The sequence below is a fragment of the Mastomys coucha genome, unplaced genomic scaffold (assembly GCF_008632895.1).
Source record: "Mastomys coucha isolate ucsf_1 unplaced genomic scaffold, UCSF_Mcou_1 pScaffold22, whole genome shotgun sequence".
Taxonomy (NCBI): Eukaryota; Metazoa; Chordata; class Mammalia; order Rodentia; family Muridae; genus Mastomys; species Mastomys coucha.
Genome location: NW_022196905.1, coordinates 2643357 through 2663914, shown reverse-complemented (window position 1 = coordinate 2663914; position 20558 = coordinate 2643357). Strand labels below are relative to the sequence as shown.

The following is a 20558-nucleotide window of genomic DNA, read 5'->3' as shown; positions in this document are numbered from 1 at the left end:
ACACTAAGAGACAGGATGTCCATTCAAACTCCCAGCCCAGGAGCAGGTAGTAGAGGTGGGGTCCTGTCCAATAGAAGAACCTGTTTGTTTCTGTCTGTTCCTTTTGCATGAGTTATTGCTTTCTCCTTCCCTGACTTTAACTTCTCAAATACTATCTATTCCTCCAAATATTACCTAAACAATTGTATCTCTTTGGATTTTAAAGCTTTCACTCCACTGTATGCATAAACATAAACAATACTCATGAAATAATAATTTAGTGAGAAAATACAATTCCCTTTAGTTTTATAGGACGAAGCATGTACTTGGTGCCTGATACATAAAATAAGTAAAATATATACTATTTTTATGTTATGGAAACTTTGTTTTAAGACTGTGTTACGCCGGGTGATGGTGGCGCACACCTTTAATCTCAGCACTTGGGAGGCAGAGGCAGGCGGATTTCTGAGTTCCAGGCCAGCCTGGTCTACAGAGTGAGTTCCAGGACAGCCAGAGCTACACAGAGAAACCCTGTCTTGAAAAACCAAAAAAAAAAAAAAAAAAAAAAAAAAAAAAAAAAAAAAAAAAAAAAAAAAAAAAAAAAAAAAAAAAAGACTGTGTTAGTTGTGCATTTCTTTGAGAATCATAGATAATTGTTCTCTCCCTTTGAAATTTCTGTTCTGTTTTAGTCACAATGTTCCTCTCACCAGTTGTTTATTCAACACCTAGCACATAGAATCATCATCTTTATGTTGAAGTGCATTCACATGTGTTCTTTTGCAGTAAAGGTTTGCTAGGAGACATTCCCTATCCCCTGAACATAAACTAAGTTTGCAATAGATGTATAAATTAAAAATTTAGAAGCAACATAAATCTACATGAAATTTCTTGAGGTCCTGAGAAATAAGTGTGTTGTTGATGAGAGACAGATGGTGGCTTATTTATTAACAAGAGATCATGGGTAAAGCTGAATCATATTCTAAGGAAGAGAGAGAGGAATGATATGTGATGTAAGTAGAAATCAAGGAATTGAACAATGTGTAGAAGACCTACAAAGGCAGTTGCTGGTATGAAGGTTGGGACACTGGCCACACTGTCTCTCCCAGCAGAATAGTCTGGAGCCAGCTTATGCATTAACCAGAGTAAAAGAAAAAAAAAAGTTAATTCAGCTATATTAACAATAACAAAATTCCAAAAGGAAGTTGATTTTCCCTTTAAAAAGGTAAAAATAGATCAAATATTTTAAAATTCCTTTTTAAAGCATGTAATCCAATTCTGATAAAGCACTGGGTTGCTCCTAAGCTTACTGTAGCACAGATTATGCTCCAGAGTTGTCTCAACATCTCTGATGTCAATAATAAAGCACCTATGGGCCTGCTGAAAGGGTTATTGGGGCCTCACAGCCAGGTAAAGGCAGGCCTCTGGCCTTGGGCCTGCAGCATCTCAGGGAAGCTAATCTGGTCCATGGAGCAGGTAGGGAGTACTGGCTTAGCTCTCAGTGAGGATCTGGTTCCCTTTACCATGAACCCTAAGGAGGCAGGAGTTTATGCTCCTAAGGTTTCCCTACATTCTGCTGTCCGTTTGGTAATACATCCTCTTGACATAAGCAGCCTCCCTGTATTCTTTCTTCATCACTAACTCTAAAATGACAGGTTAAGGATTATCTTTTCTGCCACTTACCATGAAACACAGCTCTCAACCAGTTTGTTGTAGGTTTCGGAGCTTAACCATGTAGCTCACAACTGAGTGGATAATCAATCATTCTATGGACAAATCCATCTGGAACAAATTTGAAGAAGTGGCCATGTAGGTTTCTTTTGGACAAGAAAAAGAAAGAAAAGAAAACTAAACTGAAATCAGAGTTGATCTTTTCAAGTTTTAGAAGAAAAAAAAATTGTAAAACATATCAATGACTCCCCTCCCCCACCCCAGAACTCACACACACACTTTGTGTGTAGATTTGGTTTGTGTAGATTTGTGTAGATTTGTGGTTTGTGTAGATTTGTCCCCATCTCACAGTGCATTCCATCATTGAAAGGTTATTGCAGGAGAGTCCACCCCTTAGAGAATGAGATCTCAGTCTCTCCTAGGGTAAAAAAGGGGGACAGGTATGGTGTCTCCATGGTATCTCTATAACCTCATGCTGCTCTTAAATCACCCCCCACCCCCACATACAGGCTTAACTGGAATTATAACCCCAAAGAGCCTGCTTCCAGGCCTTTCTTGGCTAGATCACTCCTTTTCTTTTTGTCTTGTTTGTTTGTTTCATTGTAGACATTAAAGGATAATATCAAGGATCAAGGCCTTGATTTTTTTAAATATTTTATTATTTTTTTCAGAATGTGCAATATGTTTTAGTCATGTTAAGCATCCCCACCCTTCCAATATCCATTCTCCCTTCCCTACACACCTAGTTTTGTATACTTTTTAAAAACACATTGACACAATTTGTACTGCCTACGTAGTTCTAAGTTTGTGGCTTTGCACTAAGTATGGTTGACTTACCAGGACCCTACATTCTTAGAGACTCCCTCTCCAAGCAGCTATTGCCAACAACTCCTCTGCTAGGGGGTAAGACTTAGTGCCCACCACCCTCTGCATGCTGGGACTGGTCTGGCTTGTGTTTGTGCAGGGATGATGCATGCTGTCTTGCTGCTGAGTTCATATGTGAGACTGCCCCTCTGTGTCCGAAGGACAATGTTTCCTCATAGCCATCTACTGTCTATGGTTCTTATTCTTTTCACTCCATCTTCTGCAATGACCTCAGAGACTTGGGAGGCTGGGAGTGTGCTGTATTTGTTCTGTTTAGAGCTAAGCATTCTAGTCTTATTCAGTCGTGTCATTTTGTTAGCCACCACCCACTACAAATAGAAGCTTCTCTAATGAAGGTTGAGAGATTCATTAATCTATAGCTATGACAGTAAATCATTAGAAATTGGTGTAATACTACAGGACCCTGGTTATTAAGAACTTTATCTTTCTCTGCTATAGGATAAATTGGTGTGAAATTTTAAAATATATTTCCGATATGCACCCCTAAGTCAGTACTATTCTTGCCTCCATTTATTCAGTGTATAGCTTTGTATTAATAGACTCATACCCTGAAACCTTTAGTGAACATGTGTTCAAACAGTATTAACTTAGTATCATACCTCCTTGAAGACTTTCCAATCTAACTGGGAAAGTAATCATCATCTATCTACTCTGTAGACCAGGCTGGCCTGAAACTCAGAGATCCGCCTGCCTCTGCCTCCCAGGTGCCGGGATTAATGGCATGCGCCACCACCACCCTGCCAAAGTTTTAAACATTAAATATTCCAAATGATTCAGCTCAATGAGTCAATAAGCCTTGAGAGCCTCCTTCCCAGGTAGGCAATACCAAATGGCAGCAGCAGAGCAGCCCAGAGGGCACTGGCTGCTGCAGCCCAGAGGGCACTGGCTGCTGCAGCCCAGAGGGTACTGGCTGCTACAACCCAGAGGGCACTAGCTACTGCAATCCAGTGACCTGTTTGGAGTTTTTAGACAATGGTGGGTGTCATGACCTTGATTAAATCATGACCTTGACTTTGCTGAGAGAACTCTCCAGCTGCCACATAGATCTGGCGCCACTGTTTTGGGTAGGAGAGAATGCAACCTTTGTGAGCACAGCAGAAAACAAGACTAGTAGGATCCTGAATGTTGGTTAAGCCATTTAGGTTTAAGAAAAAATTTAATCAAGGGGTGACATAATGAAAATACTACCTCCAGATAACTATATAGTGAAGAAGAAAAGCCCACATAAATGGTTAAACCTGTTTAAAATGTCCTAATTTTCACTGTGGGATATAAAAGGCATCAATCTGATTGATGGGCAAGTGACTTTCTCCAGAAAGAATTGCATGGCATTCAAGTACTATATATAGGGTAACAATGTGAGAAGGTGGTATGTTACAGATGGACTATTTTCAGTATAATAATAACTAGCTTGAAACTATTTCTAAGCGCCATTTGCTATTTTGTATCTTAGTGCCTCTCTTGATCCAGTGATCACAAACAAGGTAACTACAAGGAAGGTGAACAGTTTATTGCCTTAACAAACTATTTATTCATATGTATTATGAGGTTATGTATTCATAAGATAGTATGATTTCTGTTTCTAAGCTTCATAAAATAATTAACAGCTAACTAACTCTCAAATGATCTTTTAGACAACCAAATGTTTTGCCTCATGCTCAAATCATTAAACTATGAAGTGTTCATTAGCTGTAAAGTCTGAGTAGAGGACTACAGAGCTAGTCTACAGTTAAAGACTCTGACTAAACATAGGCTATTCACAGCCATACTATATTATTTTAACATTAAAGCTGACCTCTTCGAAATGCACTGAAATCAGGAGAACTCAAATGTAAGGCCTTTGTTATTGTACTAAGTTATGACAAAAAGAAATTACCCATCTCCTCATCTCCTCACCATTCCCTACCATTCTTCAGATAAGAATAATATTCGTAAGGAAATAGGAAAGCAATAGGATCCCTTAATGTCTACAGGAAGTACATCATTCAGTCAAACATTGTCTTTTTTAACAATAATAAATTTCAAATTTCACAGGAAAAAAGAAGCATAGTTTAGGAGTAGAGGCAGGGCTGAGCTAATAAAACATAAATTTGAGTTCATAAGAATATATGGTTTGTGGAATATTCCAAAGAAACTCTAGCTGAATTTAGATTTCATTTTAATAAATTGTTAGCCCTTGTTCTCTGATAACTAGTACACAACCTTATTGCAAAGGTGGCAGCAGCTGGGTAAGTCTGCTGCCTGGCCTGTGTAAGCCCAGGTCATGCTTGTGCTTTCCCTCTGAGGATGGGATCTGCTGAGCTGATGCCAGTTGTCTTGGTTGCTTTTATATTTCATATTGAGAATGAGATAAGGGAGAAGGATTTAACCTTGCTTTGTCACAGCTGGGGAAATGTCGCCAACCACAGACAAGGTACTCCTTTGCTAGATCTCTAAACATGTCTTTAAAATGCAACATTATCCACCTAGCCTGAATTGAGCATGTACAAAGCATAGTAGGTACTGAGAAAACAAAGATAAGAGCTTATGGGGCCTGCCCACAAAGAGATCTCATATGGGAGCAGACAGTAATCTATTGTGCCATTTAACTTAAGTCTCATTCTAGGAACTTCCGGGGAAAGTGATAACTGGGACTTGATCTTAGAAAGTTGTAGGAATCTGATTTCAGAGACTTGGGGGAATGAGGGAAGAGAAAGAAAAAGTGTCCCAGGCCTAGCAGGAAGCATTTGCTAAGACTGTAAGTTGTTTGGTGTGACTTCAGTATAGAAGGTGTGACTAGACAGCAGTCAAAGCAGGAAGTGCCCCACATGTCAAGTTAATGGTTTGAGTTTAATCCTGAAGGTACGCAAACATGACATGAGTTTCCTCAGTATAAACTGAGAAATGTCCTGAATCCTCTTAGTTCACAGAAGACTAAGTGCACCAACATAGTGTTAACTAATTTCTGAATTATAATTTACTAATGAGGGTCTATAATTTATTCTAAATACTTAGAAATGGTCTTATTTTCTATTTATAGTCATGCTATATAGAGAATTCAGCACAGATTTCACTCCCCAAACAGCACAGGTCGGTCTGTCAGACTAACTTTCCATCAAACAATGCAGGAGAGACAAGGGCTCAGGGACACCTGTAGAAGTAAAGCCAGCTTTATGGATCCCCTTGATAATCAATGAGTCATTCCCACCACTGCTAGTTTTTTCCCCCACACAGACCCCGGCTGTAGTTCCTGAAGAAGATTTTACTACTTGAAGGCAGCTCTGCTTTAGAGCTTGCAGTAAAACTGACTGAAACTGACTGATTTGAAAACAAAACTGAAACGAAGATTTTGCAGGGGCCAGGAAGAAAGTCCATATAACCACTTTACTTGGTCACAACATTATTTAACTATGCAAAATGGAACCATTTATCACAGAGATAAGTTAACTGTAAAGTACAATGAAAACATTTAGCATTTATCTTCATTTGTATATATTACAAAAATATTAGGATGAGTATATTTAAAATTCAGTGGAGAACTCAATTGCTAGTTTCAACATGTGGAGGCTATACAATCACATAGGCCACCTATAGGTACCTTGGGTTATAAAGCTGAAGTTCGTGGACATTGCCAGAGTTTATTGGTCAAAATAAAACTGGTGTAGAGGCTTAAACCAGAAAGGTGCCATGAGCCAAGTGCCTCTCCATCCTTACTGTGGCTTTAATTAAAAACGAGGTGGAGAAAAGTCAGCAAGAGCTTCACCAGAGCAGTTCATGATTGCTGCTGCTCTATCATAACAAGGAAGGCTAAGGTTCCACCCGTCCAAAAGCCAGTTGAACAATGGGGATGCCATATTGGTCAAAGGAATCTGGGAAAAGAAGCATAAAGAAGGTTGACATGAGCTGAGCCTGAAGTGGACTTTATGCTGGCGAGGTAGAGGGCTGAATGAAGTCCCATTGACAGAGATAGACAAGTGGCAAGAGTGTGTTATACATGGCTATACCACAGGTGGTATGGAGGGTTGTATAAAGATGCACTGCTGAGCAGAAGCCAAACAAGGACCATTTTACATATGGAACCACCTATAATGTCTCAGTGAAGGTTTGAAACAATTGTGCAGAACTATCTACTTTTAAATATATAGCCCAAGCCAGGCCTGGGGATCCCAGAAAGCCTGGCAGCCTTAGCCTCACTAGGAAGGTGAAGAGGCAGGGGAGTCTGGGCAAGAGAAAGGCAACAGCTGGCAACAGTCCAGGAAGAGGTGCCAGGGCCTATGGCCCTCACTAAAGAAGCAGCAGGCAGAGCCTTCCAATTAGAGCAGTGATCTCAAAAATAATCCAAAAGAATTAAATATTAAATTTAAGAAATTCAGGGCTGGTCCAAGATGACAGAGGGTATCACCATCAATCCTCTTTCCTGCACCTTTAATACAGGGACAAAACAAGATACATGAATGCGAACGAATCTCCACACAACATTTGGTGTCCGAAAGTAAATGAAAGTTAACTTTCCCAGAAAGTATTTCTTCGACTTCTTAGTATGCCATAATCTTTGTCTGTTACCTGTAAACATCTCAGAACCTGAAAGAAGCTGTCAAGCAAACCACCCTGTGTGCCGGCCTAAATGCTGTATATTATAGTTGTTTTGAACCTCCTCATTGGAGATTCTGATAGCCTGTGGACCTAACTCATTCATTTCAGTTTAACTCTGAACATTTTCCTTAGGAGGAAAAATGCAAAAAGATTGCCCTGACTTTATATGTATTTGTTTTAGTGTTATTGAAATGTATTTTCTATTTCTTCTCTAATTCTGAGTTATAATTTTGTTACTGTCTTGGATGACAGTGACTATAATGTCCTTAATATAATATAAAAGTTACCACTCAGATCTCTATTTTTATATCTTCCTAATAGCTATAACTTATACATACGATAGTACTGGCCTGGATTTATATTTCAGTACTAACTGGAGCTCAGCTTGGTGCTCTCTGCTAAGCAGCTCTTTATAAACACTAATACCTCATTGTCATAAAGGGGTGCTAGAGCTATGATTGATCCTCCTTTCCTATCTCAAAACCTTTATTTTGCCAAATATCTTTTTGTTTGAAGGTTTCCAATTTCCTCAATGAAAAATAAATATGAGAAAAAGTCTAACTTTAGGCGTTCTTGTACCCATTCATCTGGAATATATCAAAAGAAGGGAAGGTCATGGAATGATTGATGGTCCTCCTGATCAGGCTTCAGCTACGATAGGCCATATTCAAACATGAATAAGCAATAAAATGAAAATAGGGTCTTTAATTATGTGTACATTAATGTGAAAATTGTTAAAAATCATGATTTTGCAGTTTTCTCATTCCCTTCAATCTGTATACTTCGACTGTCGACTTTTAGCCTTTTTATAGTAAGCAATTTAGAGAGTACTATTTTTAACTATTATTTCAATTAATTATTAAAATAAGATTATGAAATTATTACCTCTACTTGATAGATGTGGCAATGAGACATGGAAAAGTCAAATACATTTCCTAGGACAGAAAATAAGACTGTAATTCTGTTTAGATTGGAGACCTGTGTGGTTGTAAACCTCATGATCTTGGTCTGGGGAGATGACATGATGCGATGAGTACTTGCTGCATGAGTTTGGATCCCAAGCATTCAGATTACATCCAAAAGTAGCACGTGTCTGTACCCCAGCACTCTATACAAGGACAAATAGATCCCATGGGTTTCTTGGCCAGCCAATCTAGCTGAACTGGGGAACTCCAGGTTCAGTGAGAGACCATATCTCAAAAAATGAGAAAGACAGAGGACATATAACGTTGACCTTCAGCCTCTATAGGGACATGCATAGGTGAGCACACCTAAACACACATCAGTGTACACACCTATATGGACATGTGTATATACATACAGCACACATGCATACCACACATACACAAAAAGAAAAGGAAACCATATTACTCACTCTTCTATCTCAATCATATTTCTGACAATGAACTACATTTTTTTAAATATTATTCTGCAGTCCTACAACTTTAGACAGTTGCTCCTTTGAACTTTATTCACAGTATGAGTTATACTTAAGCATTTTTGTTCTAAGCAACTGTGATAAAATGCCATCTCAAATAAGAGAATTTAGGACTTAAAATACTAGCACTGAGAGAACAGCTTGACTACTCTACTTCAAACAATAAAGAGATCAATGACTGACAGTCACTGACAGGGGACTTCCATATACCTTTCTGGCAGCCTCACCATCATTTACATTAACCACATGTGTGCCTGAAGTCAACAACTTTCATTTAACAGTTTCCATAAATAAAATATGACATTCCTAGGGGGAAATAATCCTAAGGTAATTTTTAAATTAGCAATATGAATTGCTCAAATTTTCCATTTTCTTCCATATTTGTGTAATACGATATACTCCATATATGTACCACATACAGCAACCATTAAAGTAAGAGAGCCAAAAACACACAGGCTCCTTTTCATCTGTGTTTACTCATGCCAAGGAATTCCCTTGAAGACTGGGTTATTTAGCATCTACCTTTAACACATCTACCACATGGCTGGCATGGTTCCATCTGTCTTTGTACTTTACCAACTGAGAAATCTCGCATAGTGCATGTCTCCTCAGGAGATTTTCTCCAGTTAACATTGTTGAACATGCATTCAGCTACTCTAAAGTCCTGGAAAATAAGTAACTGCTCAGGTAGACAGTAATGTATTTAAACATCAAGAGCTCACTATTTAACAACCCTTCCCTCTTCCCCAGAAAGAGGGATCCATGTTCAGACACCCTTTTAATCCAACCCATTAGAGAGAAGAGGGAGAAGTTCAGTGAGAAATGAAGGAAAGAAGAGGAAAAAGAGAGCTGAGACCCTGAGCCCAATGAAGTAAGGACAAGGATTTCTCCTGGAGCCAACATTGGACTTTGGAGAAGGGAGATGAGATTAGAGCTGAGAAACAGAACCCAAGAACTCATCAAAGAAACCATTATTTCAGATTTGAAAGATAGCTCAGAAAATAGTACACACTGGAAAACTTACTACTCCCAACGAGGAGATAGCAGATGAAAGGCCTCAGGCTTATTTAAAAGTTCAAAGGTCATTTTATTTGTTGGTTTGCAGAAATCTTTAGACTCAGAATTCCCGCGGGGCCAGCAGCTTTATTGAACAGGATTTTCTCTTGTCCCACATGACCTTTACACTCTTACAATTGATACTTATGAGTTGCTCAAACTTTCAGAAAGTCAGAGCATTTTGATGCAAATGAGGGGAGGGATCCCACAGTCTATGTCAATACAATTTATTGGAAAATTAAATGTAATTCTATAGAATGCTAACTAGGGGAAAATAGTAATAGTTGAATAGTTCTTTGTGAAATACAAGCTGGCAATTGCTCACATTTAATATTTTGATCACTAAGTAATCTCATGCCTGGACATCATAAAGAATAGTCCTCCTTCCTGAGAAAGCCTTAGTTCTGGACAGAGAGCAATAAGTCCACAAGCTGCTTTTCTGCTCAGGGGAGGAAATAAATAGACCCTTGAGACAAGAATGTTCCTTGGTATGTTTTATTAATTTTGTCAGATGTCACAGGATAAATGACAAAAGTTAACTTCTCAACTATACAAATGCACATATATGTGCACACCATATAATGAGACAATATGTGATGCTTAATCTTGTTGAATCCTTATACATTACTATTGGGATAAATATAGTGTTCATTTTTTTCATATTTTTTGTTAAGCTTAAAGGAAAAGTTAATTCTCCAATACATAGAGACCCACCAAGATTAAAAAGTTGCTATATTTGTATGTAGCATCTTATTGATGTTTTCAAGCATAGACAATGAGACAGATTCTTGCCACTTGCCTAGATCCAGAGTATACTATATGCATACTCCCAGAGATGGGAAACTCATTACTTCCATATGCATCAAGGCATCTAATAAGTGTAACACCTTTTCTTGAATGCTAAACTAAACTCTAGCTTCCTTGAATTTCTTCTAACTACTTCTAGCTCAGCCTTTTGGAAATGGTATGGTTCAAATGGTTTCCTCTTTCCTCTAAATGGCCTTTCAAATGCTAAAGTCTACTCTGAACCAATTGTAACTCTTATGGGTTGAGCACAGAAAAAAAAACAAACTGAAGAGCAATGGGGAGCTGGTGTGATGTAGACTGCTGGTTCTCACGGCTTTGGAAGGCATTCAGCTTGCAGTAGTCTCCACTCTCATGCTTACTGCCTTCTCTAAGCTGTGAAAGTGTTAGAAATGGCCCCTTCTTTTTCAGAACGAGAGCTGTTCTAGTTTTGCTGCTGTGGTCTTTGTCCTTTTGTTTCAGCTTCCTCTCTGTGGTAGTTTGAGAACAGAGTGTGCAATCAATTCTCACCACAGCTATTCCCACTGGGAAACATAAGCTCTATATCAAAAGTCGTAGAAATTTATTTAGACTCATCTATGACTATTTTCTTTTAATGTTCTCAAAGTATATAAGAAGGCTTCATATTCCATACAATGGTGTTCACTTTTGAAAAATTTTTAGTCATCTTATTTTTATTTTCTCTTCATTTCTGAATAATTTTGGTTGATTCTTTCATTTTCTGGGAGAAATGCATTAAAATGTTGCCATGATTGTGTTTTGTTATTTTTTTACCCTTGTCTTTTACTTTATTTATGAATAAATGCATTTAAAACAGAGTTTTCATATTTCTTTATAACTTTTGCTAGTAGTATTCCCAATTTATTCCTTAATGAGTTTCCCTCTAAGGTCAATTTTATCTAATATTAAAATTACAAAGCTAAACATTTTTCTTGTTAAATATAGTACATTTTGGCTCTTTTTCCATATACTTACAGTTAAATTGTATTAATTGAACAGTATACTCAGTATACTGTTCTTTAATTAAGTGACCATTTTAAAAATTATTTTATCATTATTATTATTATTATTATTATTACTACTACTATTATTGTATGTGTCTACTATGAGCAACATGACGTAAATACTGTAAGCTCGGTTCTTCTACCTCTACATGGTTCCAGAAACTGAACTCATCTCCTCAGCATTCAAAGCAAGCCTTTTATTACTGAACCTTCCATCTGCTCAGTTTTTGTTGTCTTTAGAGATAGCATGTCATCCACTTCTACTCACTGTAGTTATAAATAATATGTGCAAACCCTAACAACCATCCTACTATCTGCTCTCTCTAGCCCTTGCACATACCAACTTCTTTTTTTTCCTTTTTGAAAAAGTATTTTCTTTTTTTTTTTTTTTTTTTTTTTTTTTTTTGTTTGTTTGTTTCTTGTTTTTGTTGGTGGTGGTGGGTTTTGTTTTGTTTTTTTATTTTTTGTTTTTTGGGTTTTTTTTAGTTTATTTATTTATTTATTTTTGAGACAGGGTTTCTCTGTATAGCCCTGGCTGTCCTGGAACTCACTCTGTAGGGCCAGGCTGACCTTGAACTCAGAAATCCACCTGCTTCTGCCTCCTAAGTGCTGAGATTAAAGGCATGTGCCACCACTGCCCATCTAACAAAGTATTTTTTATGATTTTGTTTTCCATCAATCAAACTTCTAGTTTCATATTATTACTATGCCTTTATGATCCCTCTAGAGATTGTTTAAATATGCATCCTGACTTATCAAAATCCAAAGTAAATTTGAAGTTTTAACCTTTTCTGAACAGTAAATGTATCTTAAAATATAGAAAAAATATTTAAGCTGCACCTATCCTACTGCCAACCCACATACATTTTAAAATATTTAAACATATATGGTATGTGTGTTTGTATGTACTTGTGTTCATATGTGTTGGTTTTCATATGTGTGAATTTTCACATCTGAAAATGCAGGAGCCCCTGCCTCCCAACCATGGAAGAGCGCAGGGCTCAGTCTTTGGCTTCCATTTTGTTTTGAGGGTTTTGTGTTGCTTACCACTGTAAAAGTCAGATTAGCTGGCTCTTGAGTTTTGGGGATTTCTCTTGTCTCTGCACCCCAGCTCACCACAGTCCCACTGAGAGGACAGAAATGACTACTACATCTGGCTTTTATATCATTTCCAGGGATTCAAATTCTGGTCTTCAAACCTTCCTAGCAAGAGATTTCTCCCCTGAGCCACCACCCCATACTCTCCATCCACTTATTTTAAATATTTTATAAATCACATATATTCCTTTATATTTTAATTTTAAATATCTTATGCCTCTGAACAACTGATTATTTTTAAAGATTTTATTTATTTTTTATTTTATACATAAGTGCTCTATCTGCACCTATGCCTGTATGCCAGAAGATCCCATTACAGATGGCTGTGAGTACCATGTGGTTCCTGGGAATCGATCTCAGGATCTCTGGAAGAGCAGACAGTACTCTTAGCCACTGAGCCATCTCTCCAGCTCTGAAAAAGTAATTAATTTTTTCTACAACCACTATTCACTTCAATTTACCCACATATCTAGCCTCTGCTGCTCTTTATTCTGAAGAATTCTGAATCTAAAGCAGAAATATAGAGAAGTAGTTGCAATAATTTTGAGTATAGCACCCCTAACCCTTTTCCCTTAACACTTTGTTACATTTGGAAGTCAGAAAAATATATAAGGAATATTGTGTGTAAATATCATATATAATGAAGTGGGTAGGAAAATTTAATCAATAAGGTATCATGCTCTGAAAGCAAGAGTTACAAATGAGTACTTTAAAAAAGCCATTAGGCCTTTAATGAGTTGGAGAGATAATGCCAAGTTACATTTACCATTTGGTAGTGTGATTAGCAGGAACAAAATCTACTTAATGTTGAATGAACAACAATAATACAATGGTTTCATGTAATTAAGAGGTCACAAGGCCATGCTTGTTATTGGCATTGCCATAGCCAGCAGCTTGTATGACTCCAAATGATGGTTTGCCCAAAGGAACAAGTGGAAAATGTGTGGGCTTTTGGTTGGGGGTACTGAGTAATACAGCTGTAAGACCTCCAGGAAGGAGACCAAAATTCAAGTCACATTGCTCATGGCAGATTCAGTAGGCTCAGGAAGTGGAGTTGATCTCTATTCAGCTTATCACTCTCCAGAGTTTGACTTGGGGGCCAAAAAATGCCCAATTGGAGACACCAGCAAAACACAACTGGATATAAATACATCCCATCATAGGTAGGATCATAATCACTCCCAAGAACATCAGTTTTAAAACAGATAACCAACTTGTATAGAACAAATGAATTATCACACAAAAAGGTATTCATTCCTAGTACTGAGCTACCCAAAGACTGGTAGCATTGCTTATTTCAAAATCATTATGCTCCCCAAGGTTACAGTTGGATCAATAGGCACAGAATCCCCTATTCCAGGGCATCTTTCCCTAAACATATTTGGTGAATAATTATGTTTGAGAAAAAAAAAGAGCTCATGTGAGTAGGATACATTCACACAGATGCCTGAAAATACCTCAATACTGCAATATTTATCTGTAGAAAATGTTACTTTAATGCTCTAGGTATGGTCAGCCTCACTTTTCCAGTACACAAAGAGCACTAGTGGATGAGCGCTTGAGCCTTTGTCTTCTTGCTACTCTTCCATCTCAGCCAGTGACTTAATGAGTACATTTGCTCTGTGAGTAGTACAGATAAAACAGATTCAACATTCAAGAGAACCAGTTGGTTTTCTTCCACCTTTATTAACGACATAATGAACCCCATCTAATCAGCTTGTACATGAAATCTCTCATTCAATGGGAATGTTAATGAGCAAGGGTCCATCTTCAATGAAAATCCACCCTCACTATTGAAGAATCAGCCCCAGTACATCTGGCATGTTCTTTTCCACATGGGAAACATATCACCAAATTCTACAGAACACTTGATTCACTTTAGAGGTGAATACCTCTAAAACAAAGACTGAACTACCAAAAAGACAAAAAGCTGATTTTGATGATTTTTTGTTTATCATTTAAGGCACACCAAATTGTTACCTATGTTTTGCCAGAATTGATAAGAATCTAGAACTATAAATCTACTCTGGCCATGATGATGACAGTTCTCCTCTGTTAGTAAATATCTCTTTTCTCCACTAGAACTGCTTAGCTTGGGTAAATTCTTACTGAGATTTCCAGAAGGGTGAAAAGCTAACTGGAACTGGGACTCTTGCCCAGATAAATCTGATCTCAGCTCTATAAACGAAGCAAAGGGGAACCAGGAAATCTTTGACAAAAATTGTTGATAACTGACTAAAAACTGGGAAGAGAAATAGAAAACACAGAGAGCTAGAAATCTAACTCTAAGTAAAAGAAACACAGGGAAGGACCCAGGTATGACACAATTAACAATCCTCTCTAATCCTGAGACAAAATTAAACATACATGACAACAGCACACCCTTTGCTATCCACAACTCCTAGGAAAGAAGTCTCAAACAAACTAAATTACAAGGAACAAAGGGAAACCTTGGATGCAACTGAACCTCAGTGTTGGTAGCAACACTCAGTTTTTAGTAATACCAGCAAGCTTATTCTATGTCTAAGTGCCAGGCTCCCTTCTCACCTGTTAACTGCTGATCATAGGACCATCTGGTTCATGAGGCTCCTTGGAGTAAGTCAGAGCTTTAGAAATCCAACTTCTTCAATAATATCTTTCCACATAGCAAAGTGTATATCTAGTTGATGCCAATTTATTTTAGAATTTTAAGAAATGTCTACATAAAGCTGTATTACTTTCCTCTAGGTAGATTCCAATCATCAACTTTAATGGCTTACTGAGACTATAATTACAAGTAGCCACTACTAAATAAAGCAGAGATGGAACACAATGTCCCTAGGTCTTGTTGTGACTTTCCTATCTTCTAGGATAATTTTGAAAATAAAACCAATTCTCCAAATCCTTAATGCCCTCACCCAGTCAACTCCTCTTACTGAAAAAGTTTACTGATGCCAGAGCTTGACCCCCTTCCTCCTTTCTGTTTGTTTACTGATAGTCTACAGTGCCTTTTCAAAAGTAATTGGGAATCATTTCTTAAACTAAAGCAACACAAAGCCAAAGAGATGAAGTAGTACTACCGAGCACTCAAACCGCAGGTTACCCTTGCCCATAAAACACAATAAAGTGACTCCATGTCGTGGTAAGTTATCAAATTATGGAAAGAACATTGCAGAGATTAAAATGTTGCATAAGAGAGAGGGAGCAGCATGAGTCAGGGATTTGGAAAGTATGAGTCAGAATACAGGGAAGGAGCCAAACTCAGAGAACAAAGGCCTAAGCAGGAGTCCAAGGGACATCAGTGAATGGACACCATCCCTATATTAGCTATGTGACAATGTCAGATTTGCGGTGCCACTGACTGGGGGCCAGCCTGATAGAAAGCTCACCAAAGAGTATTCTGTTGGATTATTTAAAGCACCAAGAAGAGGGAGACCTACAATTTTATAAACCACAAAAAGGGAAGTGTAGATGTGTGTGTGTGTGTGTGTGTGTGTGTGTGTGTGTGTGTGTGTGTGAAAATCACTAAATAATGCCCTTAGCTACTCTGGATATATCAGAATGATTAAAAGTGTTGTAGGATTTTAGGAAGCACATGTTATTTGCCTCCTCCCCCTTCCCCCACTTTGGTAATGTTAACATTAGTCCATGGCTGCTTCTTTAAGAATTATTTGCTGTGGTGTTCAACACAAACCCTCAAAATCTCACACTGAAGTTTCTGAATTTTGCTAATGACTTGAGCAAGCATTTTATGAGCACAGTTTGCCAGATACAACACCAGGTTTCTCCCATACATCTCCTGCAGTCATGCTGACTTCAGAACTCTGCCACTCTTGGCAGCAGTCCCTGGGTCTCTTTCTGTGGGGCCTGCCTTCTAAGACACAGCTTCCTCCCTCTACCAGCTCATCACCTTCGAATTGCCCTTCAGAACCTGCCTCCTCTGCAAAGCTTCCGCTCACTCTGAGTGATACAGTCTGTCTATGAGACTCCTGTGACTCAATTAACTGCTCTACCTTGTTCCCAGTCAGAAGCAAATGCTGACCACTCTGAACGATGCAGTCTTTTTCATTTAATTTTATTATTTTATTTTATTTTAAATTCCATATTTTATTCCCCTCCTGGTCCACCCTCTGACTGTTCCACATTCCATACCTCCTCCCTGCCCCCCTGTCTCCACAAGGATGTCCCCATACCCCCAACTCCCACCCCCACCCCACCAGACCTCTAAACTCCCCAGGACCTCCAGTCTCTTGAGGGTTAGTCTTCTCTGACTAAACACAGACCTGGCAGTCCTCTGCTATATATGCGTTGGGAGCCTCATATCAGCTGGTGTATGCTACCTGGTTGGTATTCCAGTATCTGAGAGATCTCAGGAGTCCAGGTTAATTGAGACTGCTGGTCCTCCTACAGGGTCTCCCTCCTCCTCAGCTTCTTTTAGCCTTCCCTAATTCAACCACAGGTGTCATCTGCTTCTGTCCATTGGTTGGGTGCAAATATCTGCATCTGACTCTTTCAGCTGCTTGTTGGGTCTTTCAGAGGGCAGTCACGATAGGTCCCTTTTTGTGAGCTCTCCATAGCCTCCATAATAGTGCCAGGTCTTGGGGCCTCCCCTTGAGCTGGATCTCAGTCTTAGTGACTCTTCTTCATGCAAGGGTCCTACCTTGTTCCCATTCAGAGCCAAATTGTTGATTCTGCTGTGTTCCTTGGGTCTTACCTGCTATTCTGCCTTATTAATTGTACTTCCAAAATCTAAAACACTAGGTCCTACTTTCTGTGAACTCTAAACACCAATTCCCAGGAAACAGTAATGATTCATTCATCCATTAATTGGGTAAGCATTTACTGAAAACCCATCACATTTCATGCATTATAGTAAGCAGGAAAAAATGAGCTTAACTATCAAGGACAAATGATAGATAATTAAAAACAAAAACAAAAAATCCACTCCCCAGAGTCCTTGTTCCTAGATTCTCAGGAAAACATAGCTGGCCTGAGTCATTTTCCTGTCAAATAAAGCAGGGCATTGCCCATGCAGATGTCGGAAGTTAACTTTGCCTACAAACAACAGAGGCAAAAGCAATGACTGTGCTGCAGTGGCTTAGTGAGCAATGGCTCATACTGCACCTTCTGATAACAGAAAGAGAAACACATGCAAGTAGAAAAGGAGCACAAGAGAGTTTAGAAACGTATAGTGGTTTAACATGGTTTTGTGAGGGTGTATAAACAAGCAGTAATGGGTCTTCAAAAATGAGAGCATTATGGGATTTAATAGATACTTTCAGTAAAGAAAGTCCACAGACATTCAGTCTGATGCTATTCTTCAGCATTAAATAACCTGCTAAATGTGGGGGCTCAGGAGAACAAATATTCTACACTGTAGTCAGAGCGGCTACAGTCAGAAAAGTAGATGCTCTTAGCATTTATAAGTCCTGGAAAATGGAAAGTGTCATTCGCCACTTAACAGTGACTTACTTGTGATCAAGGGGAGTCCCATCTCAGCTTTCCTTTGTTTTGGGTAAAGAAAGGAAAACAATGTAGTTGGAGTGGCAGTACTAGTAGTATCTGGGGCTTTGCTTTTATTAAATTACTGTAAGTCACCAAATATTGTTGTTAAATAATTCTTTTCAGAACCTAAATAAAGCAGACTCTTAGGAAGGTGTTGTGCAGGTTTGTATGCTCAAACCCTTTTTAATGGTACATTGATCCCGGTGGAAATGTTAGTCTACTTATCAAAGGCACTCCAAACAAATGATGGGAAAGTAGGAAGGAAGTTGCAAGATATGAGGAACACGATTGGGTGGAGGCAGTTTGCATAGAGTGGTTGCAAAAAGAAAAGCCTCTGTCACTGGCCAGGCCTCCCTTAGCAGTGCCAAACGGCCCAAGTCCTTGATCTTCAGCCAGCATGGACAGAGGGAACTTGCCACAGCTGAATCTAGCAGGGTTGTATCTCTCAGGGCTGTTATCACTGCAAATGTTGGCAAATGTTCCTGACATAAAACAATAGGAATTCTGCTGTCATTTCTGCATTAGCGAGTTATAAAGCTCCAAAGAATCCCCAGTAGAAAGGTTTTCATCAAGTGCATTTGAGAAAATAATGAGGCATGAAAGGCAGCAGTAACTTCCCAGCAGAGTTACTGCTCTAGGGCCTTGTACCTAGAAAGGTCACTTTGTGGTGGATTGGAAAATAGCACTGCAGTAATAGTGTTAACACATTTCAGAACAACAAAATCCTTCGTTAAAAGTTTAAATCAGGTTCAAAGGATTATGTGTTAAAGAAAGTCTTACTTGGTCATTGTCCAGTGAGTAGCTGGACACCTGAGTACCCTTATCCTCTTCCCTCTTCTTCTGGAAAGAGTTGATCTTCTTATAACTTCTACACCCAGCTAAGTGGAGTGGTTATCTCAGAACAACCTGACTATAAAAGCAACTGCCTACCTTATGGCATTGCTTAGCGTAAGTGCAACAATTTGATGCTCCTTAAAAATCACAGAAAAATTAAAATAAAGGCTCTTATTTTAATTGATCATTGGCCCACTACTTTATGGCACTTCCCTGTCTCCCACAGTAATGGTCTAACATGCTTCTTCTCTGTCCTCAGCAAGCCTCTCTTGGTTTTACGTAGAATTAATTGGTCATCTAGAAATAATACATTTTGTGATACTTTTAACCCCTTTTCTAGAACTGTGACCTGCCTCCAAGAGAAGGTATGTGTGGCAATTACTCCTAACAGTGAAGTGTATTAGGGAAATATGTATTTATCCTATATGAATGTATCTTTCCCAGATACATAATAAAAAAAAGTTATGTATGCATGTTGCTATCCCCATTTCACTTCTACTTGTGAGACAGCGCTAAGCATAGGCTTGAACTTCCCCTATAGCTCAGGCAAAACTGGAGATCCTCCTGCCTCAGCCCTCCAAGTAGCTGTTGTTTATCATCATAGGTATATCTCTGTCTAGTGAATGTATAAAACTCTCTTGGAGAAGGGCCCATGCCTACTTATAAAGTGGTGGGTGACAGATATAAGGACAAAGATAGAATAAGGCTTTTGCTGTAATTGAGAGCAGCTAAAGATGCTAGATAGGTGTGAGAATTGTTAGCATCAATCTCAGGTATATACTCTGGAAGCCCTGAAATTATTTTATAAGTGTTTAAAATATTTTTTCATTTTAAATATCTACAACATAATGTGTGATAATACTTTTTAAGAATAAAGTAAAATTCAGTTTAAGAAAACCAAAGTGTAAGTGAAGAGCACCTCCATGTTTTATAAGCAACTGGAATTCTTTCTGTATTGCATGTCTTTCCCAGACATCGATGAGTGCACCTCAGGGACCCACAATTGTAGAACGGACCAAGTGTGCATCAACTTACGTGGTTCCTTCACATGTCAATGTCTTCCTGGGTATCAGAAGAGAGGAGAACAGTGTGTGGGTAAGTCCCTCAGTGCAATATTAACAATTTTGTCTTGAGAATCTTTCAGCATCAACACAAAGCCCTCTTACTTGATAGAAGAGTGATATCACATGCCTTCCTCTGCCAATGAATGCCAACATAATTTCCAATTAGCTAAAGGAACTTTAAGGTTGAACCTGTCCTGAATATAGATATTATATAGAGAGTGTAGATTATATTAGTCTATAGACTAAGTGAAAGCGAAACTCTGGTCTGGATGGAACCGTAAAAACAACTAAGAACTAGACTTTAAGTTAGGAGTTGTGGCACTATCACACTGGTGATGGCTGCTTCATTTTCCACTGCATACGGAACACGGTGCATGTAACAGATGCTGAGGTCAAGTGTCCCCTGTACCACTAAGTCATCTGAGTCCATGATGATTTAAGTGCTCCGTGAATTGCCTTGTTCATTTGCCCTGTCAAGATGGCACTAGTCCCAGCTCGGGAGCTAGCTCAAGGATGGCAGTGCTCAGCACACCTATGGTCCTGTACTGGCTGGGATCGTCAAGCAGAAGGTTAACAGAGTCTAAAGCAGAGGTTCTCAACCTTCCTAATGTTGGGGACCTAATGTCCCTTGAATACAGTTCCTCATGCTGCGGTAAGCCCCAATCACAAAAT

General features: G+C 38.7%; 1 protein-coding gene across 1 annotated transcript in view; it reads left to right on the top strand.

The window, feature by feature from the left end:
- The window catches only part of Efemp1 (EGF containing fibulin extracellular matrix protein 1), a 69114-nt gene that overhangs the window by 33110 nt on the left and 15446 nt on the right, over nt 1–20558 (top strand). The window contains exon 5 of the mRNA XM_031338820.1: nt 19795–19917. Coding sequence (XP_031194680.1) covers nt 19795–19917 — 123 coding nt within the window. The remainder of the gene's footprint in view (nt 1–19794; nt 19918–20558) is intronic.